Here is a 20,327-nt window from a genome sequence, read left to right on the forward strand (position 1 = left end):
TTCACTAACAAGGTAGTTACTTTTTATCTATCCCTTCTAGGGGTGTTAAAAACCGAACCAAAAACTGAACCAAACCGAAAACCAAACCGAATCAAACCGATATTCATTTTTTTTTTCGAATTCCATTCGGTTCGGTTCTTATTAAAAATCGGAATTTTTTTATTGGTTCGGTTTTTACGGTTAACCAGACCTAACTGAACCAACAAACCGATAAGAGCTTATTTCTTGGAAATACAACAGAAAAAAAAACAAATGTAAAAATCGAAAACTAAAAGTTGAAAACCAAAAACCGAAAAACCGAACTGAACTGAACCAAACCGAAATTTCAGTTTGGGTCTCATTCGGTTCAGTTCGGAAGTTTTTCCTAACAGTTCACTTCGGTTCAATTCGGTGATTTTAATGGCAGCTTCATCTCTCGTTGATGTTCGCCTCATCTTCTCTCAACGAAAATGCTTGCGGGGACCGTCGGGAGACCAACGGACGCTCGTGAACCGCAAAAGTCCACTCTCCGCTAAGGGTGAGCAGCAGTCTAGGGTTGACCCTGGACTAACCCTGGACCGGCCCAACCTTGCCGGTCCTGGTCCGATTCCCAAGGGGACTGGGTCGGTCCTTGGTCCTGAAATTCCAGGACCAACACTATACGGGTTGGTCCTTGGTCCTAAGAGTTTTTGGTCGATCCAACTCTGGACCAACCCTGTATATTATATTATATTATATTATATTATTTATAATTCTTTTATATATTCAAACCTAAGTAAAATGTCTGTTATATTATATTATATTGAGATGTTCTATCAATAGCACTAATAGTAATATCAATTTAAAAATTTTGTTGAGTATTAATTATGTGTCGTTTGTTTTGTTTTCAGGTATTTAGAAGTTCAAGTGAATTAACAAGATGTGAAGTTATATATTCATGTTTATATTAAGTATTTTAAACTTTTTATGGTTTAATTGTACTTTACTAATGAATTTCAGCTACACTTTGCTTTTCAATTTGTGTCAAATGGTATAAGTTTTTGAAGAGTAGAGTAGTATTGCAGTTGCTACGGTGATTTACTAGTCAAGTGGTGTGAAGCTCATTTTTTGGTTGAGTGGACTCTACATGATCAAATGCAGGAAAACGCTTTTGCATATGGTGTTATGAATATTAAAGATATATTATACCATGAATGAACCTAGACTTAGAACCAGGGAAGGAGAGTAAATTTCCTACTAGTATGCATCCCACAGTGGGTGAACAACTCCCGTTCAAGCCCTTCAGGGACATCCTTTTAGCATAAAACCACTCAGCCCTTTAGTTCAGAGCCTAGAGACACTCAGAGATGCCAGGATGGAAACGTTTCTAACCTACCCAAGCTGCATTTCTTGGAGGATCCTACCAGACTGGAGAAGAAGAGGAGTTTAGAAAGCCATGGAGAGATTTTCACAAAGCACACACTTTACTTCAGGGGATTCTGCCCAAAACGATACACCCTCCTTGCCTTATATAGGCAATAAGAGGTCACCAGGACACACACAGGGACCTTACTCACGGGTCCAGATACAAACAGAGACACCAGAAACTTCCGGGAGGGAATTATTCCCATATCTCGATGAGCGGTTAGCAGGTATGAAATTTCTATTATTGTGTCATCTTAAATTTGCTAAATATGTATTGGTATTTATAGTTTAGTTGCACAATGCTGCATTGTCGATGGATGTGTAGTTTGAATTTGTAGGTTTGCTTTTTTAGGGAGTATAAAAAATAAGGCGAAAAAAATTATCAATCGATCCCGAATTGACCCTCGAACCGGACCGAACCCATTGGGTCGGTCTAGTCTTTGGTCCCAAGCTCAATAGGGTCAGTTCTCAGTCCTAAAAATTAAGGACCGACACTGTACAGGTGGGTCCTAGGATTAGGGGGTGGCCCGGACCAACCCGGACCATGCTCACCCTTACTCTCCGCAGCCAAATGACTAGCTTATCGGTCACAAATATCCACAATAACAAGTATATTCTCACATTAAAAATATACAAACATAATCTAAGCAAGCGTGCTTAAAATTTGATTCAATTGATACATTTCATTCGAGTGTTAATCGTAATTACTATCAAAAACACAACTCTATTGGCCGCCTTTCTTAGTTGTCGATTATCGGTAGTGGGCACCCCAATTGCTAATGCCACTTATGTTGATCGCTGCCGGTTAGGGTTGCGATCACTAGTCGTTCGGCACTTTTTATTGTCGATGAGAAGTATTCTCCTTTGAGTTCACGATGTGTTTGTCATTCAATGAAAAAGGAAATTTTAATTTAAATCATGATATTGGATCACTCATTTTAAGATGGGGCAGGATATGGACAATGGATGGATCAAGCCCAACCCTATGGTTGAGAAGTCGAAGGAAGGAAGGAAGGAATGCAGTGAGGAGGCCATCGAGAAACGTCGTCACTTAAAAGAATCATAAACGCCCAACGACATTCCACTTTCCGTCAATTTTTTGGCATTAAAAATCAACAGCTAGAAGAACAAGAAGAAAAAAGCCAAAAACTTTCCCTCTCTACCTCAAAGCTTCTCTCTAATTCAGGCAGTCCTTCTTCACTCCTCACCAAACCAGAATCGAAAAATGGCAAGAAAGGCGGCATGTCTCTGCCACGTCTCGCGAGAATCCTCCGACTTCTGCCGCTTCACCGAGTTCTACAAAGAGGTCTCTCTCTTTCTCTTTCCCCCCGCCGGTCGGGTTTGTCACTTTCTTTCGGGTCCTGAATTGCTATTTTGCTGATTGCAGATTCTGGGTTAGGAGGACATGGAGAGCCTCAAGTTCGAGTTCAAGGTGGTATGGCCGATGCGGCACGAGCTCATCCGGCGGTCGATCCCCAGTACCTTCCCTGAGGCCACCATGTTTGTTTCACCATCTCCAATTCGGATCCTTTCGTGCAAACTCTCAAGGTTAATCCTTTCCTTTGTCTGGTAGAGTTGAGAATTGAGAGAGATACAAAGAGTCCATGGACACGATCGTGGCTTTGTCGGGCGCATTTCACGAGCTTCTTTGGACTTCAACCTTCGAGAGACTAGCTCTCGCTCGATCACTAATCCAAAGCTTGAGGTCAACACCGCCGGAGTCGTCGATTATCTCGAAACGGAGTCCAGCTTAGTCATTTCAACGAACAGCTTCCTTGCAAACTCGGTTCCTCCTCCACGACGTAATCAATGGCAATGGAACGCGGAAAACAGCGAGGGCAAAGCAGGAATGAACTGAAATCACATCTACAATGTAACCGGATACAAAACGAACTGATTCAGCTGTGGGCGTCATCAATGAGTCAGCAAAGGCCACGAACGGCTTCAAGCCATCGCCCTCAGAAACTCGACGCCGGGTACACGCAATCCCGAGACCAAAGCCCAAAGCAATGCTGGAGAGGGACAGATGACGGAAGAAGAGGAGCCTGGAGCATGGTGCTTGAAGGATCGCGAAGCGAACGTAGTCAGTTCAAGATCGAGACCATCACAGGCGAGGCGGTGATAGCGATGGTCGCTGGAGAGGGGAAAACCCAAACAGAGGAGCCATCGACGGTAGCAGAGACATGCCGGCGGAGGGAGAGGAGCTGCGCCGGAGATGGAGGCGGAGGCGGCGGCGGAGGCGTGGCGACGGCAAGTGTCCTGCCGGCTCGAGTCATGGGCTGATGGAATGGGCTGGGCTGCGCTTGTGGTCGGACCGGGCTGCATTTGGCCGAACTTAAGGGATGGGCTGGAGCTTTATTATTTACTTATCAATCTCTCTTCTTTTCCTTTTCACTTTTTAACTTTTCATTTTTGTATTTATTTAGTTTTCTATAATAACGCATTTTTGATGTGGCAAGCGCTATGCATCTCATGAAGGAGATATACTATACATATCACTAAGTTGATGCACTTTGTAACAAGATGTTACTCTATTTGATAAACTCAACATATGTGTGAGGCAATCTAAATGCCATAAAATCAAGAAACAATCTCTTTATAAAAATTCTGTCCTTTATGATCAAAACTAACCAATACCTTTATATTTAATTTAGCATTTGAAAAGAGACGATCAAACAAAACTTCGAGAGTTTTGTTATACTTCTTTTTAAATACTTGTCTTTAGGTAGAGAATGCAACAACAGACAATCAGGAATTCTCTTTGTTACCAATACAATGGCACATCTTGTACTACAAAGAAATCCAATACACCGACTGTGGGCGATTTAGATAAGAATCGATTAATACGCATACACGTACAGTATTCTTCAACCTTTGGCCGGGTAGCTTAACCAACTCGCAACCAGCTCTTGATTCGTTCCAGGTCTGGCATTAGAATGCAACAAATTTGATCATTTTAGCATATTGAAGCTCTATCTCGATTTTATTATACATGAAAAACTTAAAATCTTAATTGAAAGCTTTAATTCCAAATAAAGTCTCTGATTTATCAAGAGATAGACCAACAATCGAAAAGGTAGTGAATAAATCCACAGCCGGTCAAATGCATTCTTAAGTATATGCATAATAATTTTGAAATTACAATAAATTAAATAACATTTAAGTTCAAGAAACAGTGTCACGAAGCTTACTCATGCATCTAAAAAACTAACAATGATCCAACTATTAGGATTCGGGTGCCTTGAGTGGATTTCATTTAAAATTAAAGATGCAAAATGACCGAAATTGCTGTGCGTAGCATGATAAGAAATCAATAACTAATTTGAAGCTCGTTTACTTGGTTATAAGGTAATTATTCAGAAAATTTATGAAACTTCTAGATTGAAATTTTCGCGACCCAATTAAATATCATGACATGAAATTCACATAGTAGAACTGATATATGTTGTAGAACAAAACTCGAGATCTGATTTTGAGCTTTAATAAATAAAATTAGTGAATTGCACCAAATGATTTTTGGTTCTCTTATTCATATCGAAATCTTCAAGTTGGAAGTTCTTGATGCACAAATTAAATTAGGGCACAGAATTTATAGTGTATAGAATTGTTGCATGGTTAACAAAACCCATAATTTAATTGTCAAAATAACAACCAAAAAGGTCAAATTGCAAAATATCATTTCCAGTTCACATGTCTTTCAATATTTGAAATTCTCACGGCATAGACTGAGAAGTGACTAACGAGGTTTTCTATGATCTCTTCAGGGATTGTTCCACCAGCCAAAAAAAAAAAGGTCGTGCTTTTGTGCATTTTATAGTATTTTCTACGCAAAATTTCATACAATACAAACACTGCAAAGACTATAAAAAAAAAAAAAAAAACCGAAATTCATTCTTTTGTGATTAAAGTATCACCAATATCCGTTTTAATCCTTCGGCTTTACAAACAGATATTTAAAAAGTGGCTCAAATCCTCGGCATTACGGGCTCAAGTTCTAACTTATAAGCTTCGCCTTAAAAAAAAATGAGACAAATTTGTTGCAAAAAATACAAAGCAATTATCCGTTACCAAGGGCTCCCTGGTGGTGCCAAAAGCACCACCGTGAGTAGTTCAACCACATAAAAGAAAAAAAGAATAGTCCAACCTCCAGTAGAAGGAGCTAATTTAACAACCAAATTTGCAGTTTTAGGACCAAAAAAATTATTTTTAAAAAGAATAGTTACTACCACAAAAAACTCCAAACTGGTAAACCAATAAATTTTTACCCTAAATCAATTTTTGGATAATCAATAATACGAAATTCTTACATTTATTTCACCAAAAAAGAAAATTCTTATATTTATGATAAATTTACTCTAAACTAATTTTTAACTACCAAAAATTCCAAAATGATATATTTGTGATAAATTTACATTCTATTTAATACCACAAAAACCCACCAATTGGTACACCTATAACAAACGGAGAGTGAAACCTCAAACTGGTATATCTGTTAATTGTCGCGTGTCATTAAACTTAGTAATTTGACGGTAAAATTCAATGGAAAATTACGAAGGGTAAAGTTGTCACAGGCATATAATTTTACGATTTTTTCTGGTCAAAAAATTTGTTTTGGATAAATATGCACATGTATATGAGTTTATGATTTTTCTTATCTTTTTGTAAAAAATATTACGAAAAATCATAGGAATTAATTACTATCTGCAACAGAAGCAACAGCACAACTCAAGCTTTGAAATGGTGGTCCTGTAAATGACGACGAGACAATAATTCCTTTGAAAAGCGAAGAAAATTTAGGAGTGGCCAAAACAAAACAAAGGAAAATTAGAAAAAAAAGGGAAGGAAGTTTGAAAACAAAGGCCTTATGATCGGCCCCTCCATCAATATCTGGGGTAGAGATGGCAGCTTCGTCTCTCCTTGATGTTCACTCATCTTCTTTAACAAAAACGCTTTGCACGACTGTCCAGAGACCAACGGACGTTCTCATCGGTCACAAATTTATTCACAACAACAGGCATATTCCCATATTGAAAATATACAAGCATGCTCTAAGCGAGCGTGCTTAAAACTTGATTTAATTGATACATCACATTTGTGTGTTAACTGTAACTTATAACTACAAAACTATCAAAAGCACAACTCGATCGACCGCCTCCCTTTCTTGGCTGTCAGTTGCTAGTAGTGAGCATTGCCAGTCGCCAATGCCGTTACCACCGTCTATTGTCACTGGTCATAGTCGTGGTCACTAGTCGTTCGCTGCTTTTCATCATTGATGAGAAGTATTCTCCAATGAGATCACGACATGTTTGTCATCCATGCGATGAAAAGGGAAATTTTAATCTAAAGCATGATATTGCATCACTCATTTTAAGATGGGGCAGCACATGGACAATGAATCAAAGCCCAACCCTGAGGCTGAGAAGTCGAAAGAAAGAATGAACTGAGAGGAGGCCGTCGGGACACGTTGTCGTTTAAAAGAATCATAAACACCAAACAACATTTAAATTTAGTCAGATACAAAACGACCAGATTTAGCTGTGGGCGTCATTAATGAGTCAGCGAAGGCCACAAACGGCTTCAAGCCATCGCCCTCAGAAACTCGACGCCGGGTATGCGCAATCCCGAGGCTGAAGCCCAGAGCAATGCTGGAGAGGGACGGATGACGGAAGAAGAGGAGGCTGGAGCATGGTGCTTGAAGGATCACGGAGCGAGCATAGTTGGATTGAGATCGAGATAGTCACAGGCGAGGTGGTGTAGTGATGGCTGCCGAAGAGGGGAAAACCCAAACAGAGGAGTTATCGGCGGTAGCCGAGACATGCCGGCAGTGGGAGAGGAGCTGCGCCGGAGGCGGAGGTGGAGGCGCAGCCATGACGAGTTGAGCTAAGGGTCCTATCGGCTCGAGTTATGGGCTGAAGCAATGGGCTGGGCTGCGCTCAAAAGGCCGTTTGAACATACATTTGCGATAAAATAATTAACTGTTTCCGATATCACACACAAATAGGAGAATATCTTATTGTGCTAGAATCGGCACCAATGATATCACATCCAGATTTGTGCTTTACATGTAGAATACAAAGAGTCAAAAAACTGTTGTTTAGAAGTAATCTCACGACGAGATCACCTCAAAAATGGGAACTACCTTGAACTGCAAGTTTGACTTAGGTTATAGTCAAATGAAGAGATTAACTAACAGGAATAATCAAATCAGGAATGAAGAGCAAGGATGTTGTCTAACTTCATATTGAAGACCTTTAAAGTGTCCTCGTTGTGACTGGCTACTATCATACAAGGAAATCTATAGCTATAGGTATACTCCATCTTAGCATGAGCATCATATCCTACTGCCACAGCAAGAAACATCGCCACAGCACCATAATTCATGCCATTCCCTTTTAACAGGACTATAGAAGGTTACACCATGCAGCCCGCTTACTATATGCATAAGTAACTGACAATCATTCAACATGCAACAGAGTTGCATCATAATACCATAAATGTTGTCCATGATGTTCAGAAAAGCGACAATCATAATCCGAAGGTCTTACCTAGTCGTGCAAAGCCATTAGAGGTTCAACAGGAGGAACCAATGCACACAGATCTAATAAGAAGCCTGAGTAACCCATGACCTGTGAGGCTTTGGAGCTGAAATCCAAAATATTAGCATTCAGTATTTATCTATAATATTTAAACTAATCATATACCGCACAATGTCATATACATCAAATGAATGAAAAAGGATGGGAAGATGGCGATGAGAAATGACATTCAAGTTACAGAGTTCTATAAAATAGACAAGGAAATCAAATTAATCATATAATTGCCTAGACAGATTATTTCAAGACCATATTATCTGTATGTAATGAGTTGCCAAAGCATACTAATTATCTTAGAAGCATGAAAAAGTTAAGGTCAGATCAGTCTCTTGAAATATATGCAACTAAAGAGCTCAAATTGGAGAATTGCTCGACCAAGAACCATATATGTTAGTAATTCACAATAAGAATCAAGAAGATACTTCTCTCAATGAGTCTAATGAACGGATTAGCTATTAAAATACTGCACTTTGTCTTTTTCCTTAACCAAGGACATGACGTCCCATTTCTCAAATGACAATCTGGCTACGAATACCCAATCTAGAGGAAAAGCTACATTTGATAAACAAGGCATCTGAAAATTGGCCAAAAGAAAAGACTGTGCATCTATGACTCTTACCTTTTGTTACTGAGCAAATTCTACACCCATTCTTTGCAACCATTATATGGCTGAACACCATTCCACTGAATCAACTATACGTAGGTTGCATTTGATCAGATTTCCATTACTGCAAGAGAAACAAGAAAAAAGTTGGAAACATTCATAAATCACAGAGACATTTGAAAAGGGAAAAAAAAAATTAAATTTCTGTGGAAGCAACCAACTATTTCCAATTATTCTGCATTTTCACCTAGCTCTTCAACTTGAAACCCAAAACAGATTCTATTTGAAAAACGTGTCCAAATACCATGCAAGAGATAATTTAGCAGAATAATTGACAGAGCCTCGCCAGCTTTGAACCCAAAACAGATTCTATTTGAAAAACATGTCCAAATACCATTCAAGAGATAATTTAGCAGACTAATTGACAAAGCACTATGCAAAAGAAAATATCATCCAAGCAAAAACAAGTTCGCAGATAAAGGATGCTTAACTTAGGAAGTTTACATTTAGGTCTGTATTACAGAAAATAGATATTCAGGCAAGCATATTAACTCTGAAGTGTACTATTTAAATCATTTGACAATAACTAGGCTATACAACTTGGCAAACTTCTTGCATCAAATTAAAAGAGGTGTGTTTGGGTTAGGGTTTAAACCTAACGTCCCTCAAGATCAAACAACATGCTGTAAACAGGGCATACTTTGAGGCTTTTAATACAGATGGACAAGTTCTCTCATGGAGTTATTGGCATTGGTGATCTGCTTGAGAGAAGATTTATGGATTACTTGTATACTAATACTGGCTAGGATGGGTTTCAATTAGCTCCATCTTCCAAACGTCACATATGAACCATGCTCCCTATTAACAACAGTCTCATTCTCTCTATCATGAAAATATGCAATAATTAGGGCTAGTCTTTTAGATTCACAAGGTGGTCCTTTATCTGCAAGGAGCATCCTCTTGCTTGATGTCGTATTCAGAAAGGCAATGAGCTACTTCATGTTTCCCACAATACTTTTCACTTGTTTTTAGATTATTAAGAGCAGCATACTTGAGCTTCTTCTTTTAAAACTAATAATTCAACAGAAAGACATTGTCTGTAATCTAGATCAGCTACTCTATGCCCTGCTCCAATCACAATGAAATAGATCCTATTTCACTAAGTTTTTAACTTTTATGTCAACAAAGTCTGAGTAAAAAATTAATGACTTCTGAACAAGGTTAGGAAACATGAAATGTTAGATCATGGCAGCATTAGACAGATGAAAAATCATACTGGAAACAAAGCCATACACCACAATTTAGGAAGCACATGCTCTCATGTATGCAAGAAGAGACAATTGCAACTAATAAACAAGAAAAGAGATTTTTTTATCAAGTACATTGTCCATGGCATATCAGAAATTCCTCAGTTAAAATATCATATTTCTTTGAAGAAGCTAAGCTTGCTAAATACTGGAAACACATGCCATACGCCACTATTTAACAAGCACATGCCCTCATGTATGCAAGAAGAGACGTAACTTCTTGACACTTCTGGAAACTCGAGTTTCTTAGATTTAGACTCGGAAAAGAACAGAAAAGGTGGAAAATTAGTTCCATAAACCTCCATTTCATTTCATGTTTATGTGTCGCAATATTTAAAGTGTGGCGACAAACATAATTACTATGAAACCATATCCATCATTAATCAACATAAGAAGTCATATAAACCTCAAGTAAGCTATACTTGTCAATAGACAGATGTCCCAATTTCAAAGGGGAGCTAAGTAGATATGAAATCAGCAACAAAAGCAAGTTCCGAAACTGACCTAATGCATGCCTCAGAGGTACTTAAATGCAATGACTATTGAGCCACAGCCTCCAAATTTATCATTTGCACAGCCATAATATGCTTCCTCTACACCTAAAAATGGCTAAGAGTCATCTAATCATATTTGAATTAATAAATTTGATGAAAGTTTAGTATTATTTCAGTATGACCAACAGAGGTACCAAGGATTGCTAATGCTGCTGCTGCACACATTATGCATGGTTCACCTCACATAAAGGGAGCGTGTTGAAAATTTCTCTGCAACTTCTGCAGATGAAAATCCAGCCCACTGCCACTGCTCAAGAAGAATATCAAGAGCTTCCATCTCTGCATGTCTTGTTGCCTAGGAAAAAAACAAGGAGAAAAATAAAGAAAGCATATCAAACTTTGGAAATTTGTCACACAGAAAGTTGCTTTTAATGTAGTTTCAACATAAATTTAGGAAATGCCTTTCATGAAACATGTTTTCTCCTTCACATTTATTTATTTATTTTTACTCTTACTTAACGTTCAAGGAGGTGCATCTCTCAGTGCCATTTTCTTCTTCCTCTTAGAGTTGAGAACATTTGCAGAGCAAATAAAAAATAGTTAACAAAAGCAAATAATGACAACACAATATAACTTGTCTACTTCCTCTTCAAATCGCCTCTTTCATATTTGCTCCATGTTGACTATACTCTTAAGGCTTGATGGTGCTCATTCTTGCTCAGCATGCAGACTAAGTGAGGGAACTTAGAGTGCATACAATGTACCCTAGGGACAGGATTTTCGTCAAAGCCAACTGCGTTAGATTATTAATCCTATTGAGAAAATCACTTTCTGTAAAACAGAATCATCGATACACCTTATCCGGAAATTTCTTATCTATCTTTAAATACCCACAACACTGAGAATCTAAGAGAGGATCTTATGCATGAAGCATGGACAACTCTCTTTGCTTCTCACTATTAGGTATTCGATCTAATTTCTAGTACTCAAGCATTATATTCTTCAAAATTTTACGTGAAATTGTAGTTAAACTCCCCATACTTGAGATTTTGCAAAGTCTTTTGACTCGGTTCCCTGAACTTTAGAATTTCGCATCTCTCACAACACCTTATTAATCAGGAGAGGTGAAGCCACCATAACAACTTGCTCTCATGTAATGCAAAGCAAGAAATAGTACCCAGAATAATCTATAAATTTATAATCCGTTGAGGCCATCAAGAACATGTTAACATTTTCAAGCATGCAATACAGCACAATCAATGAGCGGTCAACATTCTGGTCCAGAAGCTTGCAACAGCTTTATTTCAATCCAAAAAAATAAATGTAATTCGTCTATTCTCTCTCTCCTGATTAAAGCTTTTTCTTTGATTATTCTCGGTCTGAAATTTAGACAGAGCACGATGGCACAAGAGAATCGTGAAACATTGTACATAGTAAAGCAAGATTCTTGCTATTGTTAGCCATAGTCATATTTTTTGAAAGAATAATGGGAACAAAACCATTTACAGCCCAATAATGCATAGAAAATTCTACTCTTTAACAGATTTGTTCAGATACACTATATTAGCATTTATTCAAGAAATGTTTAAAGTAGAAACACAAGAAAGATTAACAATAACTGTGAGTGGATAATGTGAGGGTATCAATTCAGAACAATAGCAAAGTGCTATCCAAAATTTATAAAAAGGGGTGGAGAAGAAATGATAAACAAACATTCGGATCATATCTCCTAGCTATAAGATCAAGATCTTGCAGGTCCTGTATAATATTTTGGTCACAAACTTCCAAGTAATGATAAGTAATACATACTCATCCTGTAATTCAAATGCAAATCCTGCCTGACACTTTAACTGATATGGCCCTAACAACACCAAAGCAAAAACTACAACTAATTTGAGAAACTACATGTTGCTCATTCCAATGTGTCTTATTATTGATATGTCAGAAGTTTATCCTTCATTGATCAGGTTTCACTCAAACATTCAAGAAGCATCTAGTAGTTTTAGCTTCTTGGTCATTTTCCTTCATAAAAGCTATAGCACATAAGGATAAAAAGAGAATTTTAAACTGTTGCAAAGGCCAGAGAATTCAGAATCGACAATTAACTTCTTGTGCTTTTTGTCTCTATTCTATTGAATAAGTTATGTAAACTCTGTGTTTCTGGTGATTATTTCTTTTTCATATCCACAGTCCACAGGGCAAAAGAAAATAACCACCTAACCAGTTATACATGGGCACAACCAATGTTCATATTACTCTCACACTCCCAAGTAAAATTGTTTTTCAATTCTCTCTAGTTGCCAGAGTCAAGAAGTGGTTAAAGGACTCGACAGTCAAGTCAATTTTCCTGGTGGCATGCCATTTCACTGCATCTTCTTCATTCCTCTATTGTTTTGCCTCTCCAAGTGCCTCAAAAAACATAGAGACAAAGCCCTATCCAAGAGTTTCTCAGAATTCAATTCTCTTGGCAAACCTATCACCCGCTGCATATATGTATGATAAGTACATAGACACCTCAAAATCACCCAAATCTATCCATCCCTTCCAATTTACAGTGCCCGGATTGGCTCAGTTTTTTAGCCTGAAACGGGGACTGAACCAACCCATGCACAACCTACTTCCCATTATTTTCCTCTCCCTCGCTTGTTTTTCCTTCGAACCTCAGCATAGAATCAGTTTTTTAACCTGTGAATTCACTACCAAGCATCCCCAGACAGAACTCACCAAGAAACACTGATTCAGCGTCTCCCAAACAAATTCAACGACACACCCTTCAAGTTCCCGCGCATTTGCAGCACCAAACGAATCGAACTCAAAATCCAGCTCAAGTGTTAAATCATCTTAATAAAACTCGGATGTGCCGGGCGTTACCTAATCTATAGCAAGCTGCACGAAGCGCAGAACGAACCTCAGCAGAGAATCGTTCACCCGAAGCAATGGAAGCAATGGAAATTCCATGGCTTCGTTTGGCGGTGGCAGTCCGTCGCCTCCGCTGGCCGTCGGGTTCGCTAGGGACTCCGTTTCGGTAAGAGGAACTTCTTCTTCTTCTTCTTCTGTTCGTCACCTCCGATGGCAGGTGGTGATCTTCCATTTCGTCACAGCTCACTGGTGTCGTATCGATGGGGTTGGAAGTTTGGCTATGGCGAGGAAAAAGGAAGGAGCTTCCTAACAAACGGGAAAATCAAAGAAAAAGAAGAAATAAAAAAGGAAGGAGCTTACCGACAACGGGAAAATAAAAAGAAGAAGAAGAAATTGAAGATTAAGAGCGAACGAAAAAGTACATAATTAGACGGTTTGATGTATAGATGGAAGGTTAATTGTCGAGAAAGATGAAAACGATCGATTTCGATACATTCCATTTATTTCACGGTAAATCTTTTATAATTTTTAAAAAGTCGTTTTCGCAAACAAAAATGATATAACAGGAATAACTATACGCTCGAGGCTACAGATAAATTGTTATGAAACACATGTTTGAATCTATTTATAATAATAATAGAGCAAAGGGAGAGCAATCGGGACCGCTCCATGGTTCCGTATACGAGTACAAAAATGGTGAATACGTGTGAATAAAAGCAGATACAATGAAAATTGAAATTACCTAGAAAGGGAATGAATTGAAACAAAAATTCATGGAAATGAAAGCGCAAGATTGAAAAGTGCATGGATAGAGAGAGTAAAATTGGAAACAAAGACAGAGAATGCCCACAGAGTGTGTTGTATCTTTCTCTTCCGAAATGTTCCTCCACTCCAGTAGCATCAAAATGCACGTCCCAAGCCCGCTCATCTAACTCTCCAGCCACAACCTTCGAACTCATTTTCTCGATATTATAAGTCTAGAAGCAGGTCGAGCTTCTCTCTCCTTGTCGAGCTCTCTCCGAGGCTGGTCATTTCCATCATCGTAGCTAGCAAAGTCAACACTAGTTTTAAGAGTGACGCATAAAATACCGCAATGGAAATATATGGGTAACTAACAGCTTGTTATTGAGAAAAAGAAAACGAGAAGGGAAAAGAAGGCGGCATTGTAATGAAGATCAGCTGAGTTCACTTTCCTACCTGCCAATCGCTTCCTTAGCAAGTTCCCATCATTCTAATAACAAAAGCTGCAAGCCGACACCACCATTTTCATCTCTGCCGGTCGAACTAGAAGTCGATATAATCTTAGTTCGCATGCCTTGGGTGAGAATAAATTCATGATTTCTCTTTGATCCTGTATGACTATGTTCCTTGGTACCCATTTGACTATCTTGCAAGTCCTCCGGTCGATCTGCTATGCTCGAATTATCCTCGTGCATAAGTGAACTCTCCGCTAGTGAGTCTATTAATTCATTACCGACCTCGTAGAGTAAAGCTGGATCTATAAGCTGATTATCTCGAAGCTCAACCTTCAAATCTTCCCCTAGTTGCTTGCATATTATTCGAACTCCCACTTGTTAAGGCTTTCACCCGATAATGTAAGACCAAATTGTAAATAACGCCTATCGATTTGAACAAAATCGACGTCGCCCCACAATTTAGATGGAAAGGCGTACTCAATCCCGAGATGAACCGAATCCAATCGACTATGATAATTTTCTATATTTGAAAGTTGCATTTTGCCATTAACACTCGATTCAATTTGAAAGAAGGGTCGCCCTAGTCGATCATTATTGAGAACATAACAAATTACCAATCCAAGAATCTTGTCATACAAGTCCTTTGAAGCCATGAAAGATAGGAAGCCCTCTTCAATGGGAAGGACCCACTGTGGCATCTCTCCTCCGGGGATAAGTGTAAATATAGGCCAATCCTGTTACAAAGATAGACCGATAAAAAGTATCCAAGTTAATATTAGTACCCAAATGAGAAGATCCATTGATCCTTGCTTGCATTAATACACAAGTCTCATGCTATAGAAATCATTCCCATAAAAGTACAGAAGCCACCAATGTTACATGCATATACCTGCAGAACCACTTCATATTTGTTTACTTTTCTTAAGCCTTCAATCTTGCATTTTTTGCTATGAGAGAGAGAGAGAGAGAGAGAGAGAGAGAGAGAGAGAGAGAGAGAGAGAGAGAGAGAGAGAGAGTCTAACCTTGCCATGTGAGTCAATAACCATATCAGCCAAATCTCCATGGACAAAACTATGAACTGTGGTTAAGTCTTCAATGTTTTGTAGAGATTCACAATTTTTCGCTAGAAAATATCTCAAAGATGAGGGAAGCTTGAGAATCTCTTGTAATTGATGGCAATCTTGAACTCTCAATCTAACCAAATGATCACGCTTATTGATTGAAGGAAGGGTAGTAATATTATTTGCCGACAAAATTAAGTCTTCCAAGAGTGGAAAACAGGAAAGATTCTCAAGAAACTCTACTTGAGACAGATTACATCCTGTAAGGTTTAATTGGCGTAAATTTGAAAGTCCGGCCTTCATGCATGAATCAACTGAATTCTCGTATTGTGGAAACTCGATTAAATTCGTGCAATGCTGAACTCGCAAGTTTTCAAGGTTTTGTAACTTATAAATGTTAGATGGAAGATGTTCCAGGTTCTTGCAATCATGTATATACATTATCTTCAAAGCGGCAAGATTTTCTATTGATGTAGGAAGTTCTTTAATAGCAACCCCTTCTAAGAAAAGCACTTCAAAACCTTCAAGTTTATGTGAAATATCAGGGAACCTTTCAAATTTCGTGCAATGATAAAAATTGAGAACTCGTAGATTTTTCGACATGAGCACATTGGGAAAAACACTAAGTTCACTGCACATGCTTAAATTCAACACCTGCAACTTGTCAAGATATGCGATGGACTCATGGGCTTCTACCAAGTTTTTGCAATTACTAAAATCTAATTCCTCGAGATTTGGAGTACACGAGAGGTCTGGCGTGCAAACCATCAACTCGCAGTGACTGAAATTAATGTACTTCAAATTTTGGAAGGCCTGCAAAAATAGAGAAACCAACTTTGATGAACACTCTAAAATTATTATATTTTAGGTTGTCAATATATGGAGCAATTTGTTTTTTTAAAGAAGTGATTTGCTATTGAGTCTACATTGGCCTATGTAAGTTGTTGTACATAGACGGGGGAGTCAAACTTGTGAAATGATGGTAATGTAATTTCGAACATCATTCATGTTGTCCATGATTTTATACATTGATCATTAACAATATAATAATTTAATTGGAGGGGCTTGGCTTGGTTGAGGATTATAAAATTGGCTACACAAAACAGGAGAAGATTGGGTTTCTCATGGATAATTACATATCCTTGACTGTTATATAATCTATATATTGACCTGGCGTATATCTCATAATTACATAAGCTCTGGCCACCACACTCTTAAAGTGGAAGGAAGCAAGGACCTTTGGTAGATCAGACAACTCGAAACCTTCTATTCCGGTTTCTGAGTAGAAATTACTAAAAACTTAAAAACTTTACCAGTACTGACACACACGCGCGCGCATATACAGATTAGCAAATTCGACCTAACTCTCATCATTTTACATTTTAGAGATTATTTGAAAAAAATGAAAATATATAAATACACAATACAAAAAGATCACAAATAAAATTGGGTTAACAATTATTTAAAAAGTTAGAATAAATACCATTAAAAATCCCAAATCATTATTCAAATTTACCCCAAATTAATTTTCATCTCACAAAAACCCTTAATAAACATTTATCCCAAACTAATTTTTGTCTAACAAAAAATCCCAAACTAGTACTCCTCATGCAAATCTAGCAGATGAAAATTAGCTTGGAATAAAACTATGTCATGTGTCATGTGTCATGCATGTGGCATCACAAAATTCAAGTGAAGTGTCATGTGGCGAGCATGCAAATGCAAGCCACATGACAGAACTATGCCACACGTCATGCTATGTGACAACCATAGAAGCATAGTAAAGTGCCACATGGCGAGTGTGGATGTGGACTATGTGACAAAACTATTCCACGTGTGATGTCATATGGCAATCACAAAAATAAAGTGAAGTACCATGTGGCGAGCATAGGAATGAAGACTCCACTAGATTTGGCTTTAACTATATATTGTAGACAAATGGGGGATATAAACACTTTCACAATGTACATGTGTAAAGATTAATAATTTTTTTTTTTTTGAAGTCATGCAAGTACGATGAAGCCAACTTTGAAAAACATTTGGAAGAAAATAAAAATTTCATGTACTCGATTCAAAATCTAGTTCTAACTTTCTATTAAGAAACTAGTGAATGCCCCTACTGGATCACTGACATTGATTTAGTTGTGGACACACATTACTGGCAAAGTTCCTAATAAACACTATTATGTCCACTTGGAAGTGCTGCTCCTTAAGAAATTATTTAAGCAATTAACAATGCCTTGCTTGCTTTCAAACCTTCGACTCAGCCAGTTTTATTGATGCTGAACGTGCATTGGGTACGTGGCCTACCATTGAACCAGCAACTCCTTCGGTAATTTACTTATATATACATGTCAACGGGTAGACACGTCATAGTTTTATTTCCCTTTTTTTTTTATTAATATACAATTTTGTTTTTGAAAAATAAAAAAAGTTTATATGTAAACAACTGACAACAAATTGCATTAATTCATCGCTAGGTAGATTTAATCGATTTTGAAATACATCTAAGTCGATAGCTAGAGATATTAGGTTTAAAAAGTACGCAAACTTTATCGATACCATACATAAGGCAAAGATGATCTCCTACTTTAAAAGATTCCAATCTTTTTTTTTAATATTCCTTCCATCAAGTATCCTTGATTTATTCTACAGATATTATACCATGGACATATACATGAAATTGATTATTATTTTTTTTATCTCTCACATATTTCAATATGAAAAGTCGAATTTTTTAATGATGCAATGGCCTTCGTAGAAAAATTTTAAATCTTGCAATTTCTTTCTCTTTCCACATATATGTATAAAACTTCTTTCTATTTTGTATTTTATTAACAAAAATGTTTCCATTGAGTATTTCTAATGAAGTTTTTCGCTTAATTTTTCAAATGTCAATTTTGCTGCACGTAAAAATTTATCTAACATAAGTAATTAGGGTCTTTTGAAAGAAAATAGCAAGTTGGTGCTTGAAATAGAGGAACAACACTTCCTTTCATATACTATACGTATAATACGCATCTACATATACAAATTAAGTAGATAATAAAAAGGTCTATGTCGGTAATGCGTACCTTAAATTGTTTTAGAACTTCTGTGATATTGCCTTTACTCATATTAAGTCCCACTAATTTCTTTGGACTAGCTGAAAATTTTGGATTCTCATGAGCACATCCAGGCCATTCAAACCATCTAAGCTCACTAGGAAGACATATAGGACCTTGAAAGGAACTATGCACGTTGTGCAAGATGAGCAATCTAAGCCTTCTCAATTTTGTAAAATCATCGGGATTGATACGCATCTCTGTTGGCTTAGGTAGTGCCAACACTATGGCTTTTACAGCACAATCTCCCTGTAATACACAACTAATTTAGACAATGCATTTTCAGTAAAAGAGTAAAAAATGTAGCAAAATTTTGATCTTATTCACAAGTCTTACCATGTCACGTGACAGAACATCAACGACATCATCATACAACCATAGTTTGCTGCATCTTCCAGGATCATCTCTACATTCTCGGTTCACAATATCCATACCCATCGCTTGAATCAAGTCATGCATTTGTAGGATTCCACCCTCAATGCTTATCAAGGACCTCTTAATGAGAATATCAAATCCCACAATTGTCTCAAGATCGCAACTATCAAGAACTTTCTTTGTATGCTCTCTTGCCCACCCCTTAAAGAAGCATGCAATGTGGAGAAAGATTTCTTTCTCATTTTCATCTAATCCATCAAAACTCACTTTGAGCACATTATTAATGTCTTTGTCGGGATTCCTAGAAAGTTTCTTTATTGTACTTTCCCATACATCTTCTGTTGTATCACATAATGAGGAACCCAACACTTCAAGTGCTAAAGGAAGGCCTTTAGCATATTTCAGAGCACCATCCACTAGATCTGTTCTGATTTGGTGTGTTTGAAAAGCATGCTTACTAAGCAGCTCATGAGCTTCACTGTTACTTAGTGCTTCAACTTTATATACATGATCTTGATCTATCCGGTGACAAGTTAGCAATTGTTTATCTCTTGTAGTAACGATGATCCTACTTCCATTACCAAACCACTTGCCTTTTCCTGCTAAAGCATTCAAATGGCACAAGGCATCCACATCATCAAGGATCAAGAGAACTTTTTTGCGACCAAGTCTACGTTGTATTAGATTACTACCTACATCCACATTGGACACCTCTAATCTTTGTTGCGGTAATAATATATCGTTTAGTATTGTTTCTTGCAAAGTAACCAAACCCCTGCTATCTTTTGAAGTTTCTCTAACATTTGCTAGAAAACATGCACCCTCAAATTTTCTGAACAGAGCATTGTAAAAAGCTTTTGCTAAACATGTCTTCCCTATACCTCCCTGTCCCCATAATCCCACCATAGGGACACCATCATTAGACTCAAGTTTTAACATTGATTTCAACTCAGTGACTCGGGAATATATGCCAATCGGATGCTTAGCAACATGTAAAGGACGGTCTAGGTAAGTGGAGATCTTGTTCACAATTTCTTGTATAAGCTCTGACTCATCCCTGACAAAAACAGAAAAACAAGTTGTAGAATCATTTTAGTGATTTGAATAAACAAATAACGAGAGCACATTGCCAACAATGACAAAGCAATGCTCACATTTTCAGTTAATGATAGCCAATGTATTCACACCGAGGGAAACTAGAATTCCAAGAGCTCCACACCAATCAAAATAAGTTCCAAGGTTTTAACCTTAAGTTATCCAAGTGACTCATGTTCTCTTGATTTATACATGACAATTTACATGACAAATATGTGATTTATTTATACGCTTAATCAAAAAGCACTCCTTAGAT

The 20,327-nt window shown here is 37.6% G+C and overlaps 1 protein-coding gene and 1 long non-coding RNA gene across 3 annotated transcripts; both read right to left on the reverse strand.

Annotated features, from left to right (window-relative positions):
- Nucleotides 1–7,593: 7,593 nt before the first annotated feature.
- On the reverse strand, nt 7,594–10,748 carry LOC120293133. 2 transcript variants are annotated; one of them, XR_005550828.1, is made up of 4 exons: nt 10,621–10,736; nt 10,392–10,486; nt 8,596–8,704; nt 7,594–8,025 (listed from the first exon to the last, which is right to left on the reverse strand). It is a non-coding gene; the product is annotated as an uncharacterized LOC120293133 (long non-coding RNA). The 2 variants fall into 2 exon arrangements; XR_005550829.1 differs by lacking the exon at nt 10,392–10,486 and having other exon boundaries at nt 10,621–10,748.
- Nucleotides 10,749–16,038: 5,290 nt separating this feature from the next.
- LOC104444951 (disease resistance protein RPV1) lies at nt 16,039–20,246 on the reverse strand. The gene is made up of 5 exons (XM_039313630.1): nt 20,224–20,246; nt 18,938–20,033; nt 18,572–18,850; nt 16,152–16,310; nt 16,039–16,047 (listed from the first exon to the last, which is right to left on the reverse strand). Exons 1-5 carry the CDS (start codon nt 20,244–20,246, stop codon nt 16,039–16,041), a joined length of 1,566 nt encoding a protein of 521 aa, XP_039169564.1.
- Nucleotides 20,247–20,327: the final 81 nt, after the last annotated feature.

This window comes from Eucalyptus grandis, chromosome 5 (genome assembly GCF_016545825.1).
Source record: "Eucalyptus grandis isolate ANBG69807.140 chromosome 5, ASM1654582v1, whole genome shotgun sequence".
NCBI classification, from domain to species: Eukaryota; Viridiplantae; Streptophyta; class Magnoliopsida; order Myrtales; family Myrtaceae; genus Eucalyptus; species Eucalyptus grandis.

Bases quoted from the DNA above. Each gene is read 5' to 3' on its own strand.
- LOC104444951 (XM_039313630.1), bottom strand. From the start codon at position 20,246: ATGAGTCACTTGGATAACTTAAG. The intron at 18,851-18,937 runs GTAAGACTTGTG...TGTGTATTACAG, and splicing joins ATGTTCTGTCACGTGACATG to GGAGATTGTGCTGTAAAAGC. The intron at 16,311-18,571 runs GTACGCATTACC...CTATTTTTGCAG, and splicing joins AAGTTCTAAAACAATTTAAG to GCCTTCCAAAATTTGAAGTA.